The sequence below is a fragment of the Delphinus delphis genome, chromosome 3, assembly GCF_949987515.2.
Source record: "Delphinus delphis chromosome 3, mDelDel1.2, whole genome shotgun sequence".
Taxonomy (NCBI): Eukaryota; Metazoa; Chordata; class Mammalia; order Artiodactyla; family Delphinidae; genus Delphinus; species Delphinus delphis.
This window is the reverse complement of record NC_082685.1, coordinates 79109177-79128926: the sequence shown is the minus strand read 5'-3', so window position 1 is coordinate 79128926 and position 19750 is coordinate 79109177. Positions and strand designations below refer to the sequence as shown.

Sequence of the window (19750 nt, the reverse complement as noted above, 5' to 3'; positions counted from 1 at the left end):
AAGACATTGTAACATATCTATAAAAAATATTACATCCAAGTATTTACTCAAATGTTAAACAACTGATCTCTCTAGAAAAAAGCTCCAATAATTTTCTTTTAAAAAAGCTACTGTAAAAAATCAAAATGTATCTCAATATGTTTATATAACAAATGCTTTTCAAGAGACTGTCATTTCCTTATTCCCATTATTTGTTAAAACAGTACATTATTTTTTAAAATAGTACCATGTACTGATTGGAAACAATGGAATCAATACCAAAAGAACTGTTTTCTTGAGGCACTTTTCAAACATATTTACAGCTATGTGTTATAGATATCAAAATTTAAAAATATTATTTTGCTTTAGAAATTAAAAGCATTGTACATTTTTTAAAAAGAAGCATAGTTTGCATGAAAATACACGTAAATATGGATGTCAGGAAATATTCCTGACATGATTCCATGAGCCCCTTATTTGTACTTCAATTCAGGTACATATTCTGACCGTAACTGTTCTATGACAAGAGAGGACGTGAAGAGGTTCTAGACTAATAATAAAAACCATGACACTACTGCAATGCTGCAAAAACAATCATTCCTTAAATCTAGTGTCATATATTTATAGCTAATACTTGGTCAATTTGCTTATCAAAAGTGTCAGTGTTCTGACTTATTTTTAACAAAGTCTTGAATTGAGTTTTTTGGAAGCTATAAATAGATTCATTTTGTTGGAGGTGAAACCTAAGGGGGAAGGGCAAGCAGCTTGGAGAACGATGCTAGTGGTGGGAGAGGAGCCAAATCCTGGGAGGGCCTTGTGTGCAGTGCCAGCTGACTCTGAGTGCTAAGAAAGTTTTTCAACAATTGTAACAGACTTAACAGAAGAGTTTAGATTAGAGGTTCTCTTTTGCATCAGAGATCCCTTTGGGAGTCTGAAAAGAGCTTTGGTCCCTTTCCTCTCATTTAAGCAAATGTACATACACACACACAGTGTCACTAGGAGGGGCACTGGACTAGAGGAAGACTGGTAAGACATTTTCAGAATCCTAGGCCTGAACTTGGGCCTAGTGCCACCAAAGTTTTGGGGCAGGGCAGAGCACAGAGATGATGAGCTGTGTTGGCAGGCTAGGCCTGAGGGGTCTGTAGATGGCATCCATGTAGTTACTGACTTTATTATATTAGAGCATGCAGCTTAGACTATGGCCTGTCTAGGTTTGGAAAATAGCAGAATTATCCACATATTTTGAAGAAATGTCATTATTTCTGAAGAACCCTTTTAAAAGTACTTATGAAATACAAGAATCTTTTGTTCTTCACATCTATGCCTTTCCTGAGCTGGGAAAGCATGGAATATTGTATTGTCTGAATCTATTTGGTTCCTGAGTTTTAGAGAGTGAATGGTTTGAGAGTTCATATAGCAAAAGTATTCATCTAAAAAAAATAACCTGAATCTGCCAAAATTCAGAGAATAAGAGTATGGACAGTGAGGGGCACCTGTATTCAGGATTTGAGATTTCTGATTTAATGACTTATGAAAAGAGTAAGAACTAGCTCCCTTTTGGATTTAAGAGTAATTTATTCTGCAGAGCTCAAGTGATAGCTAGTAATCCTAAAGATCTTGGATGAACCAATTCTATTTTGGACAGGGACCATTCAGACCATCTGCCTTACTGCCCGCAACAAGATGAAACACTGCTAAGTGAAATATATGGAAAAAAGGGCAAACTATACCAATACATCTTGATAATCAAATCCTTCCTTTATACCCCAAAGACCCTAAATCTACCATAAACTTAAACAATTTACCTTTTTAAAAACATTATTTAAAGTAAGTTTACAACTGTGCCTATATTTTCTATCATATGCCCTTTCTGACAAAGATGCTTGAAGATCTACTCAAAAAATAAACAAAAGTTGCTCTGGATTTATACAAAAAATAAATTACCTGGATGACTATCTGGCCACTTGGCAAATCCCCCTACGAGGCGATCTTGAGTTGATAAGATATAATTTCTATTTTTCTCGAAGTTAGTATACTGGAAAATTTTCAGAAGCTGAAATGACATGACAAATATAAATTTATTGACATAAAACTTTCATATTGACCTTTGGCTCAATTTTCAGATATATGTAATTTAAATATGCTTTTCTCTAATTAAGTAAGGCTCTCAGAACAAGCCTAGGGGGCTTGAGCATTTAAAATTCTCAACCACATTAACTTTTTTTTATCATCTTATCAAATATACTCTCTTTTTCTTGACCCACTCACTATTTCCTTCTTTTGAACCATACCCAACTGACTTCTCTGCATCACATTTAGCTACATTCAAAACACAACTTCCCAGTATGCTCAACTTCATCAGTTATTTTTAAAAGGGCAATTTAATTAACCTATATTCTAACTCTTATGAGGCTTTTTTTTTTTTTTTTTTTTTGGCGGTACGTGGGCCTCTCACTGTTGTGGCCTCTCCCGTTGCGGAGCACAGGTTCCGGACGCGCAGGCTCAGCGGCCATGGCTCACGGGCCCAGCTGCTCCGCGGCATGTGGGATCCTCCCGGACCAGGGCACGAACCCGTGTCCCCTGCATCGGCAGGCAGACTCTCAACCACTGCGCCACCAGGGAAGCCCATGACAGGCTTTTGAACTATTAGTTACAAATTGCTGGTAATGAAAACTAAAAATATTTCAAAAAAGAGCAACAAAAATTATTAACCACGTGCTAGAGACAGTTTTGTTTGAGAATAGTAAAAAATTAAAGCTCTTTAATTAGGAAAGATACAAGGTGAGACAAATACAATTTTAGCATAAAAAATTATGTAGCTTAAAGATTTAGGACATGTATTTGTCCTTTCTCTGAAGATCCCATTCAATAGAAAAAAATAAAGGATTGTCAAACTGTGAAGAGAACGGGGTTGGGGAGTGGTGAGCAGTAGATAAGAAAATTCAAGAAGTGTCACAAAGCAGCTGAAAGTGTGTCAATAAATCAGAGAGCCACGAAAGGTATTAATGATTAATAAAGAAGCATTATTTCTCAAAAAGAGAAACAAACCCAATAATAAGGTTATGGTACAAATAAGAAACCAACTTATTCATTCATTTGGTTTAATTAATAGAATATAAGCAGAGACTCTTTAGACTCCTGATGCTAGAAACATTTTTCATCAAGTGGCACGTAAGTCATTACATAGAAAGAAGGAACAATAATCTTAACACTGTACTTGGTTTAGCAATAAAAAGTATTTATACAGCCCTAATATGTGATTACTGGTTTTCAAATTTTAAAATCAACCTAAAGGCAAAGCATAAAATATTTGATCATTGTTACTGAACAAAATATGAATGTCACCTAAGCTGATGTTGTAAAAGTAAAGGTAAACTGAAAGTTTTAGAAGGGAGAGGAAGAGAAATGGTTCAGAACTAAAAAAAATATATACCAGTAACAATCTGCTGGAAAAAGGGGAGGCCAAATCTTCATTTTTTATAGTTGGGAATATGTTTTCATAGCTGGGGTAATGCCTAAAGGTGTTAAGTCAAGAAATCAGCATATTTAAAGTTATTATTTAAAGTTATCCATAAGAATTAAAAATTTTAAAAAGGTTTAAAAGTAGTTGCCTTTAGAAAGTTGTCAAAGACCACCAAGGTCATATCAAAAAGACTCAAGAAACAACTTGAAGGGGCTCCTACTGGCTAAAGATGGGACAATTTGAGCATTAAAAAGAACAATGTAATGGACTAAAATGGATAAAATATATTAAAATCTATGAGTTCACAGTGATACTCAAAGGTTAAAAAAAAAAAACCCTAAAACCCAATTATTTTATTGGAAAACTTTAGAGGATGCTAGGGAACCAACTCACTGACTGAATGAACATTATTAAAATTAAGAGAAAGAATCATCTGCCTTTCTCTGTATAACCATACCTTAAGTTAAAGTGAAATTCTTCTTTATAAAAGAATCCTAGTTAATAAATTTAGAGGGAATGATAGAATATCACCATATAGCAACCCCCAATGACATAATGGACCTAAGTAATGATCCTCAACGGCTGCTAAAACCATTCCGTAAGAAGATGATGAAGCTTTTTATACATCGGCAACAAACAATCCAAAAGAAAACTAGGAAAGCAATTCCACTCATAACAGCTTCCAAAAGAATTTAAATACTTAGGAATAAACCTATCTAAGCAGGTGAAAGATCTGTATGCAAAAAACTACCAAACACTGGTGAAAGATTAAAGATCTAAATAAATGGATAAACATTCCATCATCATGGATAGGAAGACCTGACATTGTTAAGATGTCAACAATACTCAAAGCAATCTACAGATTCAATGTAAACTCTATCAAAATTTCAACAGCCTTTTCCCTAAGAAATGGTAAAGCCAATCCTTAAATTCACATGAAATTGCAAGGGGCCCTGAAGAGCCAAAACAATCTTTAAAAAGAAAAATGTCAAGAACTCATACTTCCTGACGTTGAAATTTATTATAAAGCTACAGTAATTAAAACAGTAAGGACCAATGCAATAGAATGGAGAGCCCAGAAATAAACAGATGATTTTCGACAAAGGTGCCAAGACAATTTAATGGGTAAAGAACTGTCTTTACAACAAATGGCATTGGGAAAGCTGGATGCCCACATGTAAAAGGATGAAGCTGAAGCTCTTGCTTTATACCATATACAAAAATCAACTCAAAGTGGATCAAAGACCTAAGTTCAAGAACTAAAACTATAAAACCGTTGGAATAAAACATCGGGGAAAATCTTCATAACATTGGATTTGGCAATGATTTCATGGAATAACAACCAAAAGCACGGGCAACAAAAGAAAAAATAGATAAATTGGACATTTCTCCAAAGGAGATACACAGGATGGCCAATAAGCACATCAAAAGGTGCTCGATATCACTAATCATTAGGGAAATGCAAATCAAAACCACAATGAGATGTCACCACATAGCCATTAGGATGCTATTATAAAAAAAAAAAAAAACAGAAAAAACAAGTATTGGTGAGAATGTAGAGAAATTGGAATGCTTATACATTGCTAGTGGGAATGTAAAATGGTGCAGCCACTGTGGAAAATAGTTTGGTGGTTTCTCAAAAAGTTGAACATATAATTACCATGTAATACACCGATTCCACTCCTAGGTAATTATCCAGAAACAGATATTTATTTTACACCAGTGCTCACTGCCACCATATTTACAATAGCCAAAAGGTGAAAACAATCCAAGTGTCCATCAACAGATGAACAGAAAAACAAAATGTGGTATATACATAAAACAGGTATATTTACTCAACCATAAGAAGGAACGAAATTTTGATGTATGTGACAAAATGGATGGAGCTTGAGAAATATAAGCCAGACACAGGACACAGTAGATTATATGATTCTACTTATATGATGTACCTAGTATAAGTAAATTCACAGAGACAAAAAGTAGAATAGAGGTTAGCAGGGGCTGGAGGGATGGGAGAATGGGGAGTTACTGTTTAATGAGCACAGTTTATGTTTAGGATGATGAAAATGTTTGGGGTATAGACAGTGGTATTGGTTACACAACACTGTGATTTGTACACTTATAAATAGTTAAACTTTATTACATTACATATATTTTAACACCATAAAAAAAAGTGAACAAAGAAGGCTCATGGGGAACTTTATAATGGATGAATCAGTTTTGACAACTCTGGAGCCCTTTGATCAAAAGGAGAGACAGCCAGAGATTATATTATATGCCTCTTGATGTGATGCAATAGGAAATATATATCATCCTGACTTGATATTTAATGATAAGGAACTATGGCTGATTTCTTACAAGTGATACTACGGTTCCATTTTTTAAAAAGCTCTTTTTGTTTAGCGATTATACTGAAAATTTTCCAGATAATATAAAAAATGGTATCTGGGATTTGCTTTAAAATATTAGTCAGTGAGGGTGAGGGAAGTGGATCGGTATATGGATGAATGAAGGCTGGCTTTGGGATGACAACTGTTGAGATTGGTTGATGAACATATTAAGGGTTCATTATACACTATTCTCTCTTCTTTTGGGTATGTTTGAAATTTTTCATAATTATAAAAATTAATATGGTGCACCTGAGGAATGGCACTAAAAGTGAGGAGACAGAGGCTACTGCCTTCATTTTAAATTGTTCTATTTTCCCAATTCATTTCAACCACATGTATGAATTTTGTTTAAGAGAAAAAAATTAGGATATTATAGTAAGTCCCCACATACGAACCTTTAAGTTGTGAACATTCAAAGATGCAAACGTGCATTCACATGTCCAATCGCGTAAGTCAGTTCACATGTCTGGCGTACACTGTCACATGCGTGCATCCTCTACAAGTGGTTGTGCTTTTTGTGTACTCTACTGTACAGTACTGTATAGAGTACAGTAGTACAGTATCTTTATTTCAAGCTAGATCTGCAAGAGGACGACTTCATTGCATTCCTTGGTGTGCAACAGGAGAAGTTTACTAATGAAGACCTGATGGAACTGGAGGCCCAGAGAAAGGATGAAGAGAGACAAGAGGAAGAAGTAACTGAAGAACCGAAGAGATTCATGATGCAGGAAATGGCAAGGGGATTTTCTTTATTTGAGGAGACACTGTTAGTTTTTGAGGCACAGGACCCGAATGTAGAACGGTACACGAAGGTTGCAGCAGCCATTCAGAATGCAATCCAGTGCTAGCGTGTCATCTATGACGAGAAAAAAAGAGCTACTAACCAGACATCTCTGGATCGTTTTTTCAAGAGGGTAGATAGAACTGAATCCAGCAAGGAACCAGAACCTGTGCCATCCACGTCAGGCGTGAGTGAAATTGCAGCTTGCACTCCGTCTCCTGTTGCTGACGATCCTTTGGCTCTACCATCTCCCACCTCCTCTCCCTCCTCCAGTCAGTAACTCTTCTTGCCTGTTCACTCGATGCCAGCCCCTGTATGCCAGCTGTGGTACTGCACTATAGTACTTTTCAAAGTACTATACTGTAGGATTAAAAATGTTTTACTGTTTGTGTTTGTTTTTTACATATTATTTGTGTGAAAAGTATTATAAACCTACTACAGTACAGTACTATACAGCCGATTGTGTTAGTTGGGTACCTAGGCTAACTCTGTTAGACTTACAAACAAACTGGACTTACAAATGCACTCTCGGAATGCAACTTGTTCATATGCAGGGGACTTACTGTGTATAGATGATGAACATAGACTTTTGTTAGATTCCTGAATATCAGGCCTAGGTGATATGTTTTAAAGGCAAAAAAGGCGATTTTAAGGTATTGAAAACTTGTGGGTATGCAATGGCTAACAAGCTTATGTATTTAGGTACATCAAAAGGTAGTAGAGATGGGGAAAATGTATGAACATATTAATCAATACATTTCAGAAGGCTGACACAAATAAATTAATACAAAATAGAAAACCTTAGATGGTTTCTAAAGGAATGACCCATGGTTTATCTTTTAAGATTAAATTTTCCCATAAACCCTTTACTGGTATGTTCAGACAGATCTCCCCACTAGACAGACCACCGATCAGTTTCAGGTAAAAGTTTTTCATGACATTACACCTACTTTCTTACATAGGTTCTGGGACACTAGAGCTTTATAAGAATAGAAATTTCTAAGTAGTACAACAGATAATTGAATTCTGTGGAAAAACCATACAGAGACTAGCTTTGCCAGAGCAACAGGAAAAACCTTTTGCCCTAAACCTAACAATATTTAATGAACATTACAAAGACCAAACCCTTTACGCACAGTTTTTTTATTAACAAAGAGTAAAGGTTTCTCATTTTTATTATTTCTCTTACCTTTAGAGTTGCTCCCACCCAAAAAGAATAACAGGTGTCGACAGGCTTATTAGGTCTTCCATGATAACCGTTTTGTTGTCTCATTATACACCACCTCTTTATCCTGTTCAATTCTTTTTCTGAAAAAACTTCTTCTAGTTTACCCATCAGGCACAGTGATGCAATGCCACAAAAAGTTGATCCTCCTGTTAATTAAAACCACACAATACTTTAAACTTATTAGATGTCTAGGAAAATAATATGAAATGATTGAAGAAAAAAAGGGTTAAATAACTCTAGAAAATAGTGAAATAAAATTAAAAGACAATTAATTTTACTTTTATTTCACTATTTTATTTACCTTAATTTCACTATTTAAAATAACCACTAAGCACTGGAGTCTTCAATATGAACTTGATGAAATAGAAAAAAATTAAAATAACTTAAGGCCGTAAGAACAATTTTTTAAATGAAAAAAGATTTAGAAAGTAGTTCAAAATTATATGGTTAATGGGAGAGTTGAAACTAAAATCTAGAACTCCTACTCCCTGTCTACTACTCTATCACCTGAGTCTGATTTTAATTCCCTTAAAGACAGTGTATTGATTATGAATTGAGGTTCCATCTGCCTAAAGCTACAGACTGATTTTCACATATAACATAAACTAGAAGTTTATATGTCAGCTTAAGAAATTTAAGGAAGAAAAGTTTTAGCAAAGGGCAAGTGTGTGTGTGTGTGTGTGTGTGTGTGTGTGTGTGTGTGTGTTGGGGATGGGGGTAGTGTGGAGAAGAAAACTGTATCTGGAAGTAGATGCACAATACAGGTCCATGCTCACTATGGTAGACTGACTAATGCCCCCCAGTGATATCCAGGTCCTAATCCCTGAACATGGGCATGCTACCTTATATGGCAAAAAGGACTCTGCAAATGTGATGGAAGTTAAGGATCTTGAGACGGGGAGATTATCCTGGATGGGGTGTACCCTAAGTGTAACCACAAGTGTCCCTATAAAAGGGGGGCAGAGGGAGATTAAACCACAGTCAAAGAGGAGGCATTGTGACTATGGAAGCAGAAACTAAAGTGATGAGACAAGAAGTCAAAGAATGTCAGCAGCCACCAGAAGCTGAAAGAGACAAAGGAACAGACTTTCCCCTGGAGCCTCCAGAAAAAACCTGCTCTGCTGACATCTTGATTTGAAGCCCTGTAAGATGCAGTTCAGACTTCTGGCCTCTGGAACTGTAAGAGAATAAATTTGTGTTGTTTTATACCCCTAAGTTTATTAAAATGTTACAGCTTCAATAGAACCAATATAGTCACAAAGGTAATTACTTTCCTCGGGAAATGAAAAGTCAGTATTTTTCCATAAAGGAAAAAACAACAACAAAAAAACCCCACCACTTTCCACTGGCGTTATCTGCTGTCAACTCCAAACAATTTGAAAATACTTATATTTCCAACTTATTACAACTTGACCTAGTGATTTTTATTAATTCCATCTCTTTAAATAGATTGTTCCTAATATGCCTCATCCTGTAACTTTCCTTTTGGTGTTACAAATCTTGGCTGTATTCTCTGGCAAAGGAAAAGTGAGCATTCTCTCTAGAAAATGCAAGGCAGCTATCACATTAAAAGGGTCACTGTCAAAAAATAAAAATAAATAAATAAAAGGGTCACACTGTAAGAACTATTTAGTCTTCAGAATTTTTCCCAATGGAAAAAAAAAGGGAGATCTATGTTAGTCATGAGTGAATTAAAACAAAAGTAAAACAAATTTATCATAACCTTTTAGAATAATTTCTATTCAGCAACTATCAATCTTATTTCCCCTTCAATGACCTACTAGTTTCAATTTCTCTTTCATGAGAAGCTGGCCATGACTTCAGGTATTATTACATCATTAAATATAAAGCCTCTAAGAGAAAGTACATAATCTTTAAAACTATCTACCAAGAAATAAAGACACAGTTAATTGTTACTCTCCAAAATAATTGTTCGGATTTTTTAAAGCAAACTGGCACAATTCAAAATAAAAATACTCTTTACTTTGCCCAAATGACCAGATTTTGAAAATGACAATTTCTGAAGTAAGCCTGGTCTCTGAGTAGCCAAACACAGTCATTACAAAGTCTATTCTTTAAGCTAAAATTCACTTATCAACATTTACCCCTGAGAGGTTCCTGTGTAAACAATTTTAGAACACCAGTTCTAAAAACCTGGATTAAAAGTAGGATGTTAGAAGAGTGTTAGAGGCAGACAAAAACAGCAAGAAAAGACAGGTAACATTATGACAATAAGTACAGTAAGAAAAAGCAGGCACAAGACCTCAACTAGAATATCCTTTTGGGGCTAAATAGGATTAGGTCAATGATTCCTACAAGCTTCAAAAATCTTCGAGAATGTTACATCACTATATATATTAAAGTATAATTTAAGAATTCCTTCTCATAATAATGATCTGAATTCATCAAGAAAAGATTAAATTCTGTTCATTATGCCCTGGTTGAAGAAGGTTATGAAAATAACCTTCTGTATCGAAGGCATGTAAGAGTACGAGAATATTAAGGCACATACAAATAAGAGAAAGATTTCCACCTGAAACTGCTGAAAGTTTGCCACCTAAAGTGGAATGCTTCAGTTATGTGGATAATTAATGTACACAGAATACCACTGTCATAAAAAAATCACAGCTGGGAGGGACTGGTTCTCTCTTTACAACCTACCCCAGTTCTTCCAGTTGCAGGGTAAAGGAGATGTTACTGACTCTGGTTCTGTTTGCTATGCTTTACTTATGTTTTAACTTATTGTTCCCGTAAGGTTTTAAAGCTCGTTTTTAAGCATTCTCTTAGTGTCTATTTGTATATACCAAATAATTTGAAAGAATCTATGTGCTCTGAAATGTGTAATTTAAGATGGTCAACAAACATACAGCTAAAGTAGAAAGCTAAGTAAACAGGTACACAAATAAGTACATCATTTTACTCTTAAACACCACATGAAAAAGGTAAAGTGAGGGAGATTCAAGGGAGTTGAATGCTTAGACGAAATCAGGCCAAGTAAAGTTTAATACTTCTCTTCTGGATTAAGGAGTAGAGATATTCTAAAAGAATCATGGAATCAAATGAAGATATGTGAACTTTTACATTATGAATCTCAAGAGGAAAAGTAGTTTCAATCCTAGCGAAGTAGGAAAATCTAATTCTTCCAAAACACATGAACATTTTCCCTTAAAACTGTACTATCATAAAAGAATCACTAGGATAAACAGAATCATAACATTTGATAATCATGGCCTAGAAGGGTACAATGTGCCTATTTAGTTCTCGTGACAAATGGACTCCAGGCTAAGCAGGTGTTGGAGAACAGCAGTTGAGTTAAAAAGAAAAAGAAAACAGTGTATTAAGCAGCATTTAGACTGCGGAATTAGGACAAAGAACACATGAAAAAACTTGATTAACATCAAACTGTAGCAGAAGTACACATTCTAAATTCAGCCTTCCCAGCTTTCGGATGCAGAGTGGAATACAGCATAACTAACTCATCGAATATGTACTGGACAACTACAATATTCAAGGGCATATGGAGTATGACATAAATAAGACACGATCAGTTTACAACCTAGCAGAGAAGGTAAACAGAAGTAAATGGTACGAACCAAGTATTACGGGAATATAGAAAAGGGAGAAATTGCTTAGGGCTAGGGGGGACAAGAAACAATGAAAGATTTTACAAAGAATGTGACAGTGAAACTAAGCATAGAAAGATGGGTAAAATTTGAAGTTTAAGGAAAGGGAAATGAAGAGAAGTAAAGGGGAAGCATTTCAAGTATAGGAAAAAGAACATTAGTAAAGTCCAGGGGTGAGAAGGCATGTAAGAACATTTGGAGAATACATTTTCTCTGCAACCTAGAGCACATGGAAGGGATCTCTCACATTACAAAGCTAGGCTGGCACTGGACCACGGAGAACTACACTAAGAGATTTAAATATGGGCAGAATGGTACTGCTGAACAAGCATAGGGTTTCAAGACACTTACCTGATATGTGAGCCTAGGAGTTAAGTTACTTACCTTCTCTGGGTAAAACGACAATAATCACTGTGGTGGTTTTATACTGTGTTAACTTGGCTAAGCGAGAACTGTTTCTCAGAATCCCCTTCTTTATATGGTCTGAAGCTAGAGAAATCTGTGTGAGATCTCTAAGGTGGAAGTGAAGCAGTAGCCATTGCCCTGGTTGTGGGCACAGAAGGTAAGAGACAAGGGTAGAGGTGCTGTGAGAGTCTAGCTTGCCCTTATTCTCCCATATACTTGGAATCCAAGTTCTTTCTACTTCTTGCTCTAGTGACACCAGGCCCACGAATGGATGTACGAACAACAGCCTTCCAGTTACATTCTGGCAGCTGCATGCACCTGGCTCTCCAGATTCCCCTGCAAGGTCTCACTTGTCCACCTGTGCCAGTGCCTCAGGAGAGCTTGTCAGTGACTCTTTCCTGATCCACCTGCTACCCCTTTCAGGGCCTTACTTCTCCATCTTCTTCCACAACCATGTAAAATCTTACTCCTATAATAAATTCCTAGTCTTTAATATTCATAGTGATTTTGCTTCTGATTGAATCTAACTAATACCAAGATGTCCACTCTCGGAGGGCTAGTGTGAGGATTAAGTGAGAAAACTGTTAGCTGGCACAGAGCAGCTGCTTAATAAATAAATTCTTTTCCTTTTAAGTCCGTAAAAGGTTATAAACTGGTGACTAATGGAGGACTGGTGTGACTGGCAAGTTAAGAACAACAACAACAAAAAACAGAACAGGAGATTAAACACCCCAAATTCTGGATTTCTGGCTCTCTGAAAAATCAGTAGATCAGAATAGTTCCACATTCCTGAATAGCAAAAACAGACTTGGAAGGAAGGAAAGAGCAGAATGATGGTTTTTAAAAATGTGCAGCTTGAGAGATATAAAGGTAGCTAGCTCTGCCTGGCAGGCACACAGAAAGGCAGTATGCAGCTCAGAAGCAACAGTATAGATTTGGAAACAAAGTGTGGGTGCCATCACCCCAGGGATGATTGACAGGGAACCATCTGTTAGTTCATTTAACTATGTGCCACGTGTTACAAGTGTGGGAGATAAAACAGTGAATAAAATAGGCCAAAACCTCTGATCTCATGAGGCATATATTATGTGGAGACAGACAATAAACAAATAAATAAAATAAAAGTGATATGGAGAAAAATAAAGCCAGAAAGGGGGACAGAGAATGGGGTATGTATCTGTGGTTGGTTTGCAATTCTAAACAGGAGGTGTGTTTGTGGGTGGTTTGCAATTTTAAAAAGGGGGCTTTTCCAAAAATATCATTTGAGCCAATACCTGAAGGATGTGAAGTGAAGCCAGGTGTTTGCTAGGGATGGGAGTGGAGGATTCTATATAGAAGGAATAGCAAGTATAAGAGTCCTGATATTTAGAAAGATGAATGATCCAATGAAAAGAAGGAAGTTGGACTAAGATAAAGAGGTGAGAGGAAGAAACAAAAATTGTGAAGGAGCCAGAAACAACTTGTCAGGAAGAAGGACAAGAGGAATTGATACTTCAAGAAAGAAGGGGAAGAGGCTAACAGCTTCATTTGCTTCAATAAATAGAAGATGAGGAATGAGAAAAAGACACTGGATTTGAAATGTAGACCATTCATGACTTTAAAAGAAATATTTCATTTAAGTTGCTGAATCTTACACAGAAAAATTAAAGAACAAGCCATTTGTGTAGAAGGGCAAATAGTATACCTGGACCACTATTCTAAAAAGATTAATAAAAGGAGAAAAAGGGAGAACACCATGACTTCAGAGTGCCCAATCTGCAAGACTACTTTTTAGAAAGAGGTTTCTCTTGCCAGTGTAGACAGTGATAAGATAGGGAAGGGAGGCTATACCAAAGCCTTCTAGAGTAGTACTTCTCAGCCTATCTAACCTCACAGCACACAAGAACATTAAAACGTCTGACATTTGCAGAACACACAGCGGTGACCTGAGGAGCGAGCTCCTGGTACCTAAACGGGAGCCCTAGACGCCTAGGTCTTGGCTGCTCCAAAGGCTCAGGCAGCAATAGCTTGGCATGCCTATAGCCCATTTGCAGCACACCCTGTACTGTGGCACCCTGCGTAGGAAGCCCTCCTCTCGGGCTTTAGACCTTAAATCTACCAAGACAAAAGGAGTGTAAAAGGAAGATGTAAGCTTTTTGGCATGAACCACAGCCCATCAATGATGATCTTGTTGGGTGTGATCCTACTCGAGTCATACTGACTCCAAATCACTACTTGTGTGACTCAGCAAGACTTTTTTTCCATCAGAGAGTATCATGTTTGAGCGGCCCTCTCTGTTTCATATCCCAGAGAACGTAATCCCATTTTCTGGGGAACAACAGTGTTTGTTCCACAGGTCTCCTGCACTGCAAAGTATCTCCTCCGCCTGAGTGCCCATTAACATCCTTTACAATAGTGAGCCCAGACCTCGTCTTCTCAGAAATTCTTACAGATGCCAGATTTCCTCTTTGTGCAACTACAAGTATATCCCTCCTTACCAAGTAGTGATGACCAGTGACATAATTGCTACTGCCACCCCCAATCTCATATAGACATACACAAGAATTATGATGTCCTAATTACAGTATGGCTTCAGAGGAAAATCCAAGACAGTTTTCTATACGCCCCTTAGTGACACGTATGCTCTACAAATACCACCGAAGGAGGGAGTGAAAATGTCAGAGAGGGAAGAGATACCTGATAGGACAGGTCCTAGGGAAAGCACAAGGAATGTGTTTTAAAAAAATGTTTATACATGGTTTACAGTTTACAAACCAGTTTCCCTCGTATCTCTAAAAATAATTTTAAAGAAAGATATAATTATTTCTACTCTGTTGATGAGGAAATCCTCAGAGAGATTAAGTAAGGGGCCTAAGCCACATAGCTAGTGTTAGGGCTGAGACCTGAATATTGATGTGTTCTTTCTACTCTATCGTGCTAGCAGAGGGATGGACACACAGGTGAGCACAAAAACACTGCTGTGATGAAGAGGAAACAAGGATTTCACTCAGAGAGCCTCCCTGATCTGGGCTCGTTTTTTTTAAAAAAAAAAAAAAGGAGCAAGGAAGTGCATTTACTTCTACACGATATATTCCACTTGAAAGAGTTCAGGCTATTGATGTTTTGACAAACTAAGTGACTATCGCTCACTCTGGTTCTGCCAAAATTGAGGAAAAGTGTGAAAGGAGAAACTGTATTAATGTACGCAGTGAACATATGCTATGTGGCAAAATGTTTTATCACTATGACTTAGGACAATTATATTAAGGAGGTAAAAAAAAATTTTTCTTCACAAATTCATTGATTCATGTTTAATATTCTGTATCTAGCTTTTTAGTATTACACCAAAGAAGAAAACGTGCTGTTTTCTAACAATATGTTAAATCATCCCAAGATGTTTTCATGCAACTAACAGCTGAAATGATCACCAGAAAGTACTGTTTGAACATTCTGGTCTGAATAATCTCTGAATGGTTACTGACCTAGGAGAGGCTCGAGTTGGCACAGCAGTGTCAACAGAGAGAAGTAGGAAAGAAGACAGTCAGGCTGCACCAAGAGTTGAGACAGACTTCTGAGGTCCTACATGTTGAAGATACCATGATGTTATTTGAAGGAACAAAAGAAACTACATGTCCATTTATTTTAAGATGCCTTACCATGAGATTCAAGTCCAGCTCCCTGTGCCAACCCATTGTCATAGGACTGAAAAAGAAAAATATGTTCAGTTTAACAGGGAAATAATAATAAATAAATAAGTTGTCATTATGCTCATTTTTTGTCTCTTGATCTAATTTTAGTTCTCCTTTATATTTTTCAAAATATGCACTCTTTCCCACAATGAAATACATCTAGGCATTTTCAAGTACCTGCTCTTGTCTTATTCACCAAGCCAAATCAGTAAATGTATGCAGTAGGCATATTCTGAGAATACTGTCCAAAGATGGCACCTACATATTTAATTTCTACCCAATAAGAAGCCCCAACCTTTATTCCTCTCTCACTTTCAAGAATATATGAATTTAAGGAAAATGTAAGGATTTTATACTCCTATAACATTATAAACACAAATCTATTTTGAGGCTCTTAGGTAGCCAATGATAATGGTGCCTGCCTAAATTTGAATCTCCCCACATATCCCACAAAATCAAAACAGGATAAGAACAATACAACTACATAAAACTGAAACCTTGTCAAAGCTAGAAGACATGCTCAAGCTTCAAATTTCCTTTCTACAGAAGAAGAAACATCAAATCCCACACTCCTGACATACTTTTGCAGAGAGCAAGGGCAATCTATGAAAACTTGTGAGGAAGAGAGAGGAGAGGCGCTAATGGCAGGTCTGAGATTACCTAAAATCACTAGCTTAAATCACTAGGAAAAGCCTCAGTGTGAAATACAGGCAATCCTTGCTTTGCACAGTTCCAATATACACAAATTCCAGGTACCCCCGCTTAGTTAAGTAACACAGTATGGTTCAAATTTCAGTAATAACAATATATTAACAGTTAGCAACTGCATAAAGTACAAACTTGCTGCTAGCTCCTCAGTCCACAAACCATTACATACATAATAGATGTGTATCACAATCAGTGACCAATCACGTCACCTTTTTCAAAGTCTGTGGTAATTGGTCACTGCACATGTTTTTCAGTTCACACAGACAGCAATGTATGTGGCTGTGCTGTCTCTTTGTCTTTTAGTGATAAACCCACATGATGTTTTAAAAACAATCAAAAAAGGAGATTGGCTACCAAAGATGAAAGTGCAGTAAAGAAATGAAAAGCAGTTAACACTGAAAGTGAAATTGAGATCAAACAGAGTAATATAAGAAACAGTTATCATGACAGTGCTGGCTGATTGAGACTAGATATGCAGTCAGAAAAATCAAGTGAAGGCGAAAGAAATATCTACATAAATGAGGAAAGTGGCTCTGATGAAAAAGATGGAGATGTTCTAGAGAAGAGATGCTGGCAAAAACTTCACATAAAAGGAACTCTCAGATATTTCACAATGAAAATGCAAAGGACAGAATGTTGGAAGCTGATACAAACTTAGAAAGGAGTATGATCATTTACCAAGACAGAAAAGATGCCTGCTCCATATTATAAATTATATAATGAGAAGACAAACAGTGCTGTTCAAGCTACTACTGATGAATGTTTTTACACAGAAAACACTTTAATTTTCAATATTGCTAATGTTTTAAATTATGATGTACTAATAAATAAACATTGGTTTTACCATTTAAAAATTCTGTGTACATTTATAACGGTAATAGTTTTTAATGTTTTGGCAAAAAATTATAAAGGTCACAAAACAAGTGTCATTTTTCCCACTGATGATTAAAATCACTGTGCATCATTTCAGCCTGCAAGACCATCATTACAGTCTGGCACTACCAGGCAAAGTGAGGATGCTGTACTGTAGGAGCTCTGGTAACACTGAACAGTGACTACAGAGAAAAGACCGAGGAGAGTGTGCAAGTCAAGGTGGCAGCATTCAATGGGCATAAGTCTGGTGAAGACAGTTAAAAAAGGAAGGGAGAAGGGCCCACTGAAGACCAAATAAATGAAAACTCCAAAGAACAAAATGCAAAAACCCGGGAAACAAAAGAGAACCTTTCTCCTACCAGAAAATCACAGAACTCACAAACCTTCCCCAATCACTGAACAAACAAACAAAAAGACACTCTAAATTAAAGAAATCATACTTTGTTTCTCTGCACTGAAAAGAGGGCACTCTTAAACTAGGAATTCTTGTAAGAAAAAAAAAAATCCACTAATGACTAAACAGAAAAAGACAAATCTACACAAAGTAACTCTGAGATGAAAACACAACAATCAGAATGAAAACATCCCAGTATAGGAAAATCTGCCTTCACCTCCAAAAAATGGTGATAAAGCAAAGGAAAACTGTAATACAGCACCCCAAACTCAACTGCATATCCTCAAATAAGCATTCGGGAATATGAAAAGAGATTTAACGTTAAAAAATGAAAAGGATAAACAGTAGGAAGAAATAAAAATTAAATGATTTCAGGAAAACACAGTAAGGGACATTTAAGAAAGGCTGAAAACAGCAAAGAGAATAAAAATGAGATAAAGAAGTAAAAAGGGTCAGAGAGAAAGTGGTTGAAATGAAAGATAAGCAAAGAAAGAAAACACACTAAATTGGAATACCTAAAGAAAAAGGAAAAATAATGGACTACAAGTAGGGGTCAGCAAACTGGGGACTACAGGTTAAATTTGGCCTGTGGCCTGGTTTTGTACAGTCCTAAAGTTAAGAAAATGGTCAAACTCATTCCTAATAAAATAAATGCAAATTAAAAACACTGAGATACCATTTTTCACCCATCATATTGGTAAAAATAAAAACCGTGTGAAAACACATTCTATTGGTGACACTGTGCGGACACAGGCACTCTCATACACTGGTGGGAATATAAATTGGTTCATACCTTTTGTAGAGAAAATGGGCAATATCTGATAAACTTTATGTATGCATTTACTTTTTTTATACAGCAGGTTCTTATTAGTTATCTATTTTATACACATTGGTGTATATATGTCATTTCCAATCTCCCAATTCACCATACCCCCTGCTTTCCCCCATTGGTGTCCATACTTTTGTTCTCTACATCTGTGTCCTTATTTCTGCCTTGCAAACTGGTTCATCTGTACCATTTTTCTAGATTCCACATATACGTGTTAATATACACTATTTGTTTTTCTCTTTCTGACTTCACTCTGCATGACAGTCTCTAGGTCCATCCATGTCTCTGCAAATGACCCAATTTCGTTCCTTTTTTATGGCTGAGTAATATTCCATTGTATGCATGTACCACATCTTCTTTATCCATTCGTCTGTCGATGGGCATTTAGGCTGCTTCCATAACCTGGCTATTGTAAACAGTGCTGCAATGAACACTGGGATGCATGTGTCTTTTTGAATTATAGCTATCTCTGGGTATATGCCCAGCAGTGGGATTGCTGCATCATATGGTAATTCTTTTTTTTTCCTTTATGTTTGTTTTATTTTTTCATTTTGAGAAAAGCATAACATATGCTTTTTAAAAATTATTAAAATAAAACCCTAGAAAAGCATAACATTTTTTAAAATTTATTTTATCAAAGGTATATACATTCATCATTTAGAAAGTTAAATGGTACTGAAAACTTTATAACAAAAATTTATAACAAAACAGTGATTCCCTGCATCATTCCTCACACTCCTCCAGTACCCTTTTCCAGAGGCAACCACTTTTCAGTATTTGGCCATTTCTTCTGGAGTATACATCTTGGTGCTTCCAAATAATATGCCTAGATCATACTGTTTTAAATTGTGACTTTTAGACATATTCTATCATTTATTATGGTAGATAAGCATCCAACTCTCTTACACCCCATTCCCCTCTGTTCCTGTGCCCCATGCTCCGAGGATACTACACTTTGCTTAAATCAACTTCTGTGATTATGTAACCTGTCTACGAAAATACAATTCACAGTTGAGCATTGTGGACTATGGTTGTTTATTTTCTTATTTTTCCTGAAATTAACTGTTACTTTTTCCCCCATTTGTGTGTTTTACTTTGTACTGACCGTCTAATAGACACAGCTTCTGATAGACACAGTCAACCACCATTAGACACCTACCAATGTCTGTCTTTGTCTTGAACAGAGCCCCCCCACTCCTCCATCCTTGTCCTATCTGGGTTGAGTGCTCTCCACACTGTTGCAGAGCTGTCATCTGGGGACTTCCCTTCACTATCAACCTTGGAACTTCCTATGTTTTTCACCTGAGTTGGATTTCTTATCTCTTCCTCTTTCTTGGTTTACTCTTTTGTTTTGGTGGAGAACATCCTCTAAGAGTCAAGGCAAAGAAGGATCTTTCCTTTGTTCCAGT

The 19750-nt window shown here is 36.4% G+C and overlaps 1 protein-coding gene across 2 annotated transcripts in view; it reads right to left on the bottom strand.

The window, feature by feature from the left end:
• PGGT1B (protein geranylgeranyltransferase type I subunit beta) overlaps positions 1 to 19750 on the bottom strand; it is a 60701-nt gene that overhangs the window by 6973 nt on the left and 33978 nt on the right. For both annotated transcript variants that reach the window (XM_060009002.1, XM_060009003.1), the window contains exons 6-8: positions 15505 to 15550; positions 7803 to 7987; positions 1924 to 2032 (exon numbers count right to left, since the gene is read on the bottom strand). In XM_060009002.1, the coding sequence (XP_059864985.1) occupies positions 1924 to 2032; positions 7803 to 7987; positions 15505 to 15550 (340 nt within the window). The remainder of the gene's footprint in view (positions 1 to 1923; positions 2033 to 7802; positions 7988 to 15504; positions 15551 to 19750) is intronic.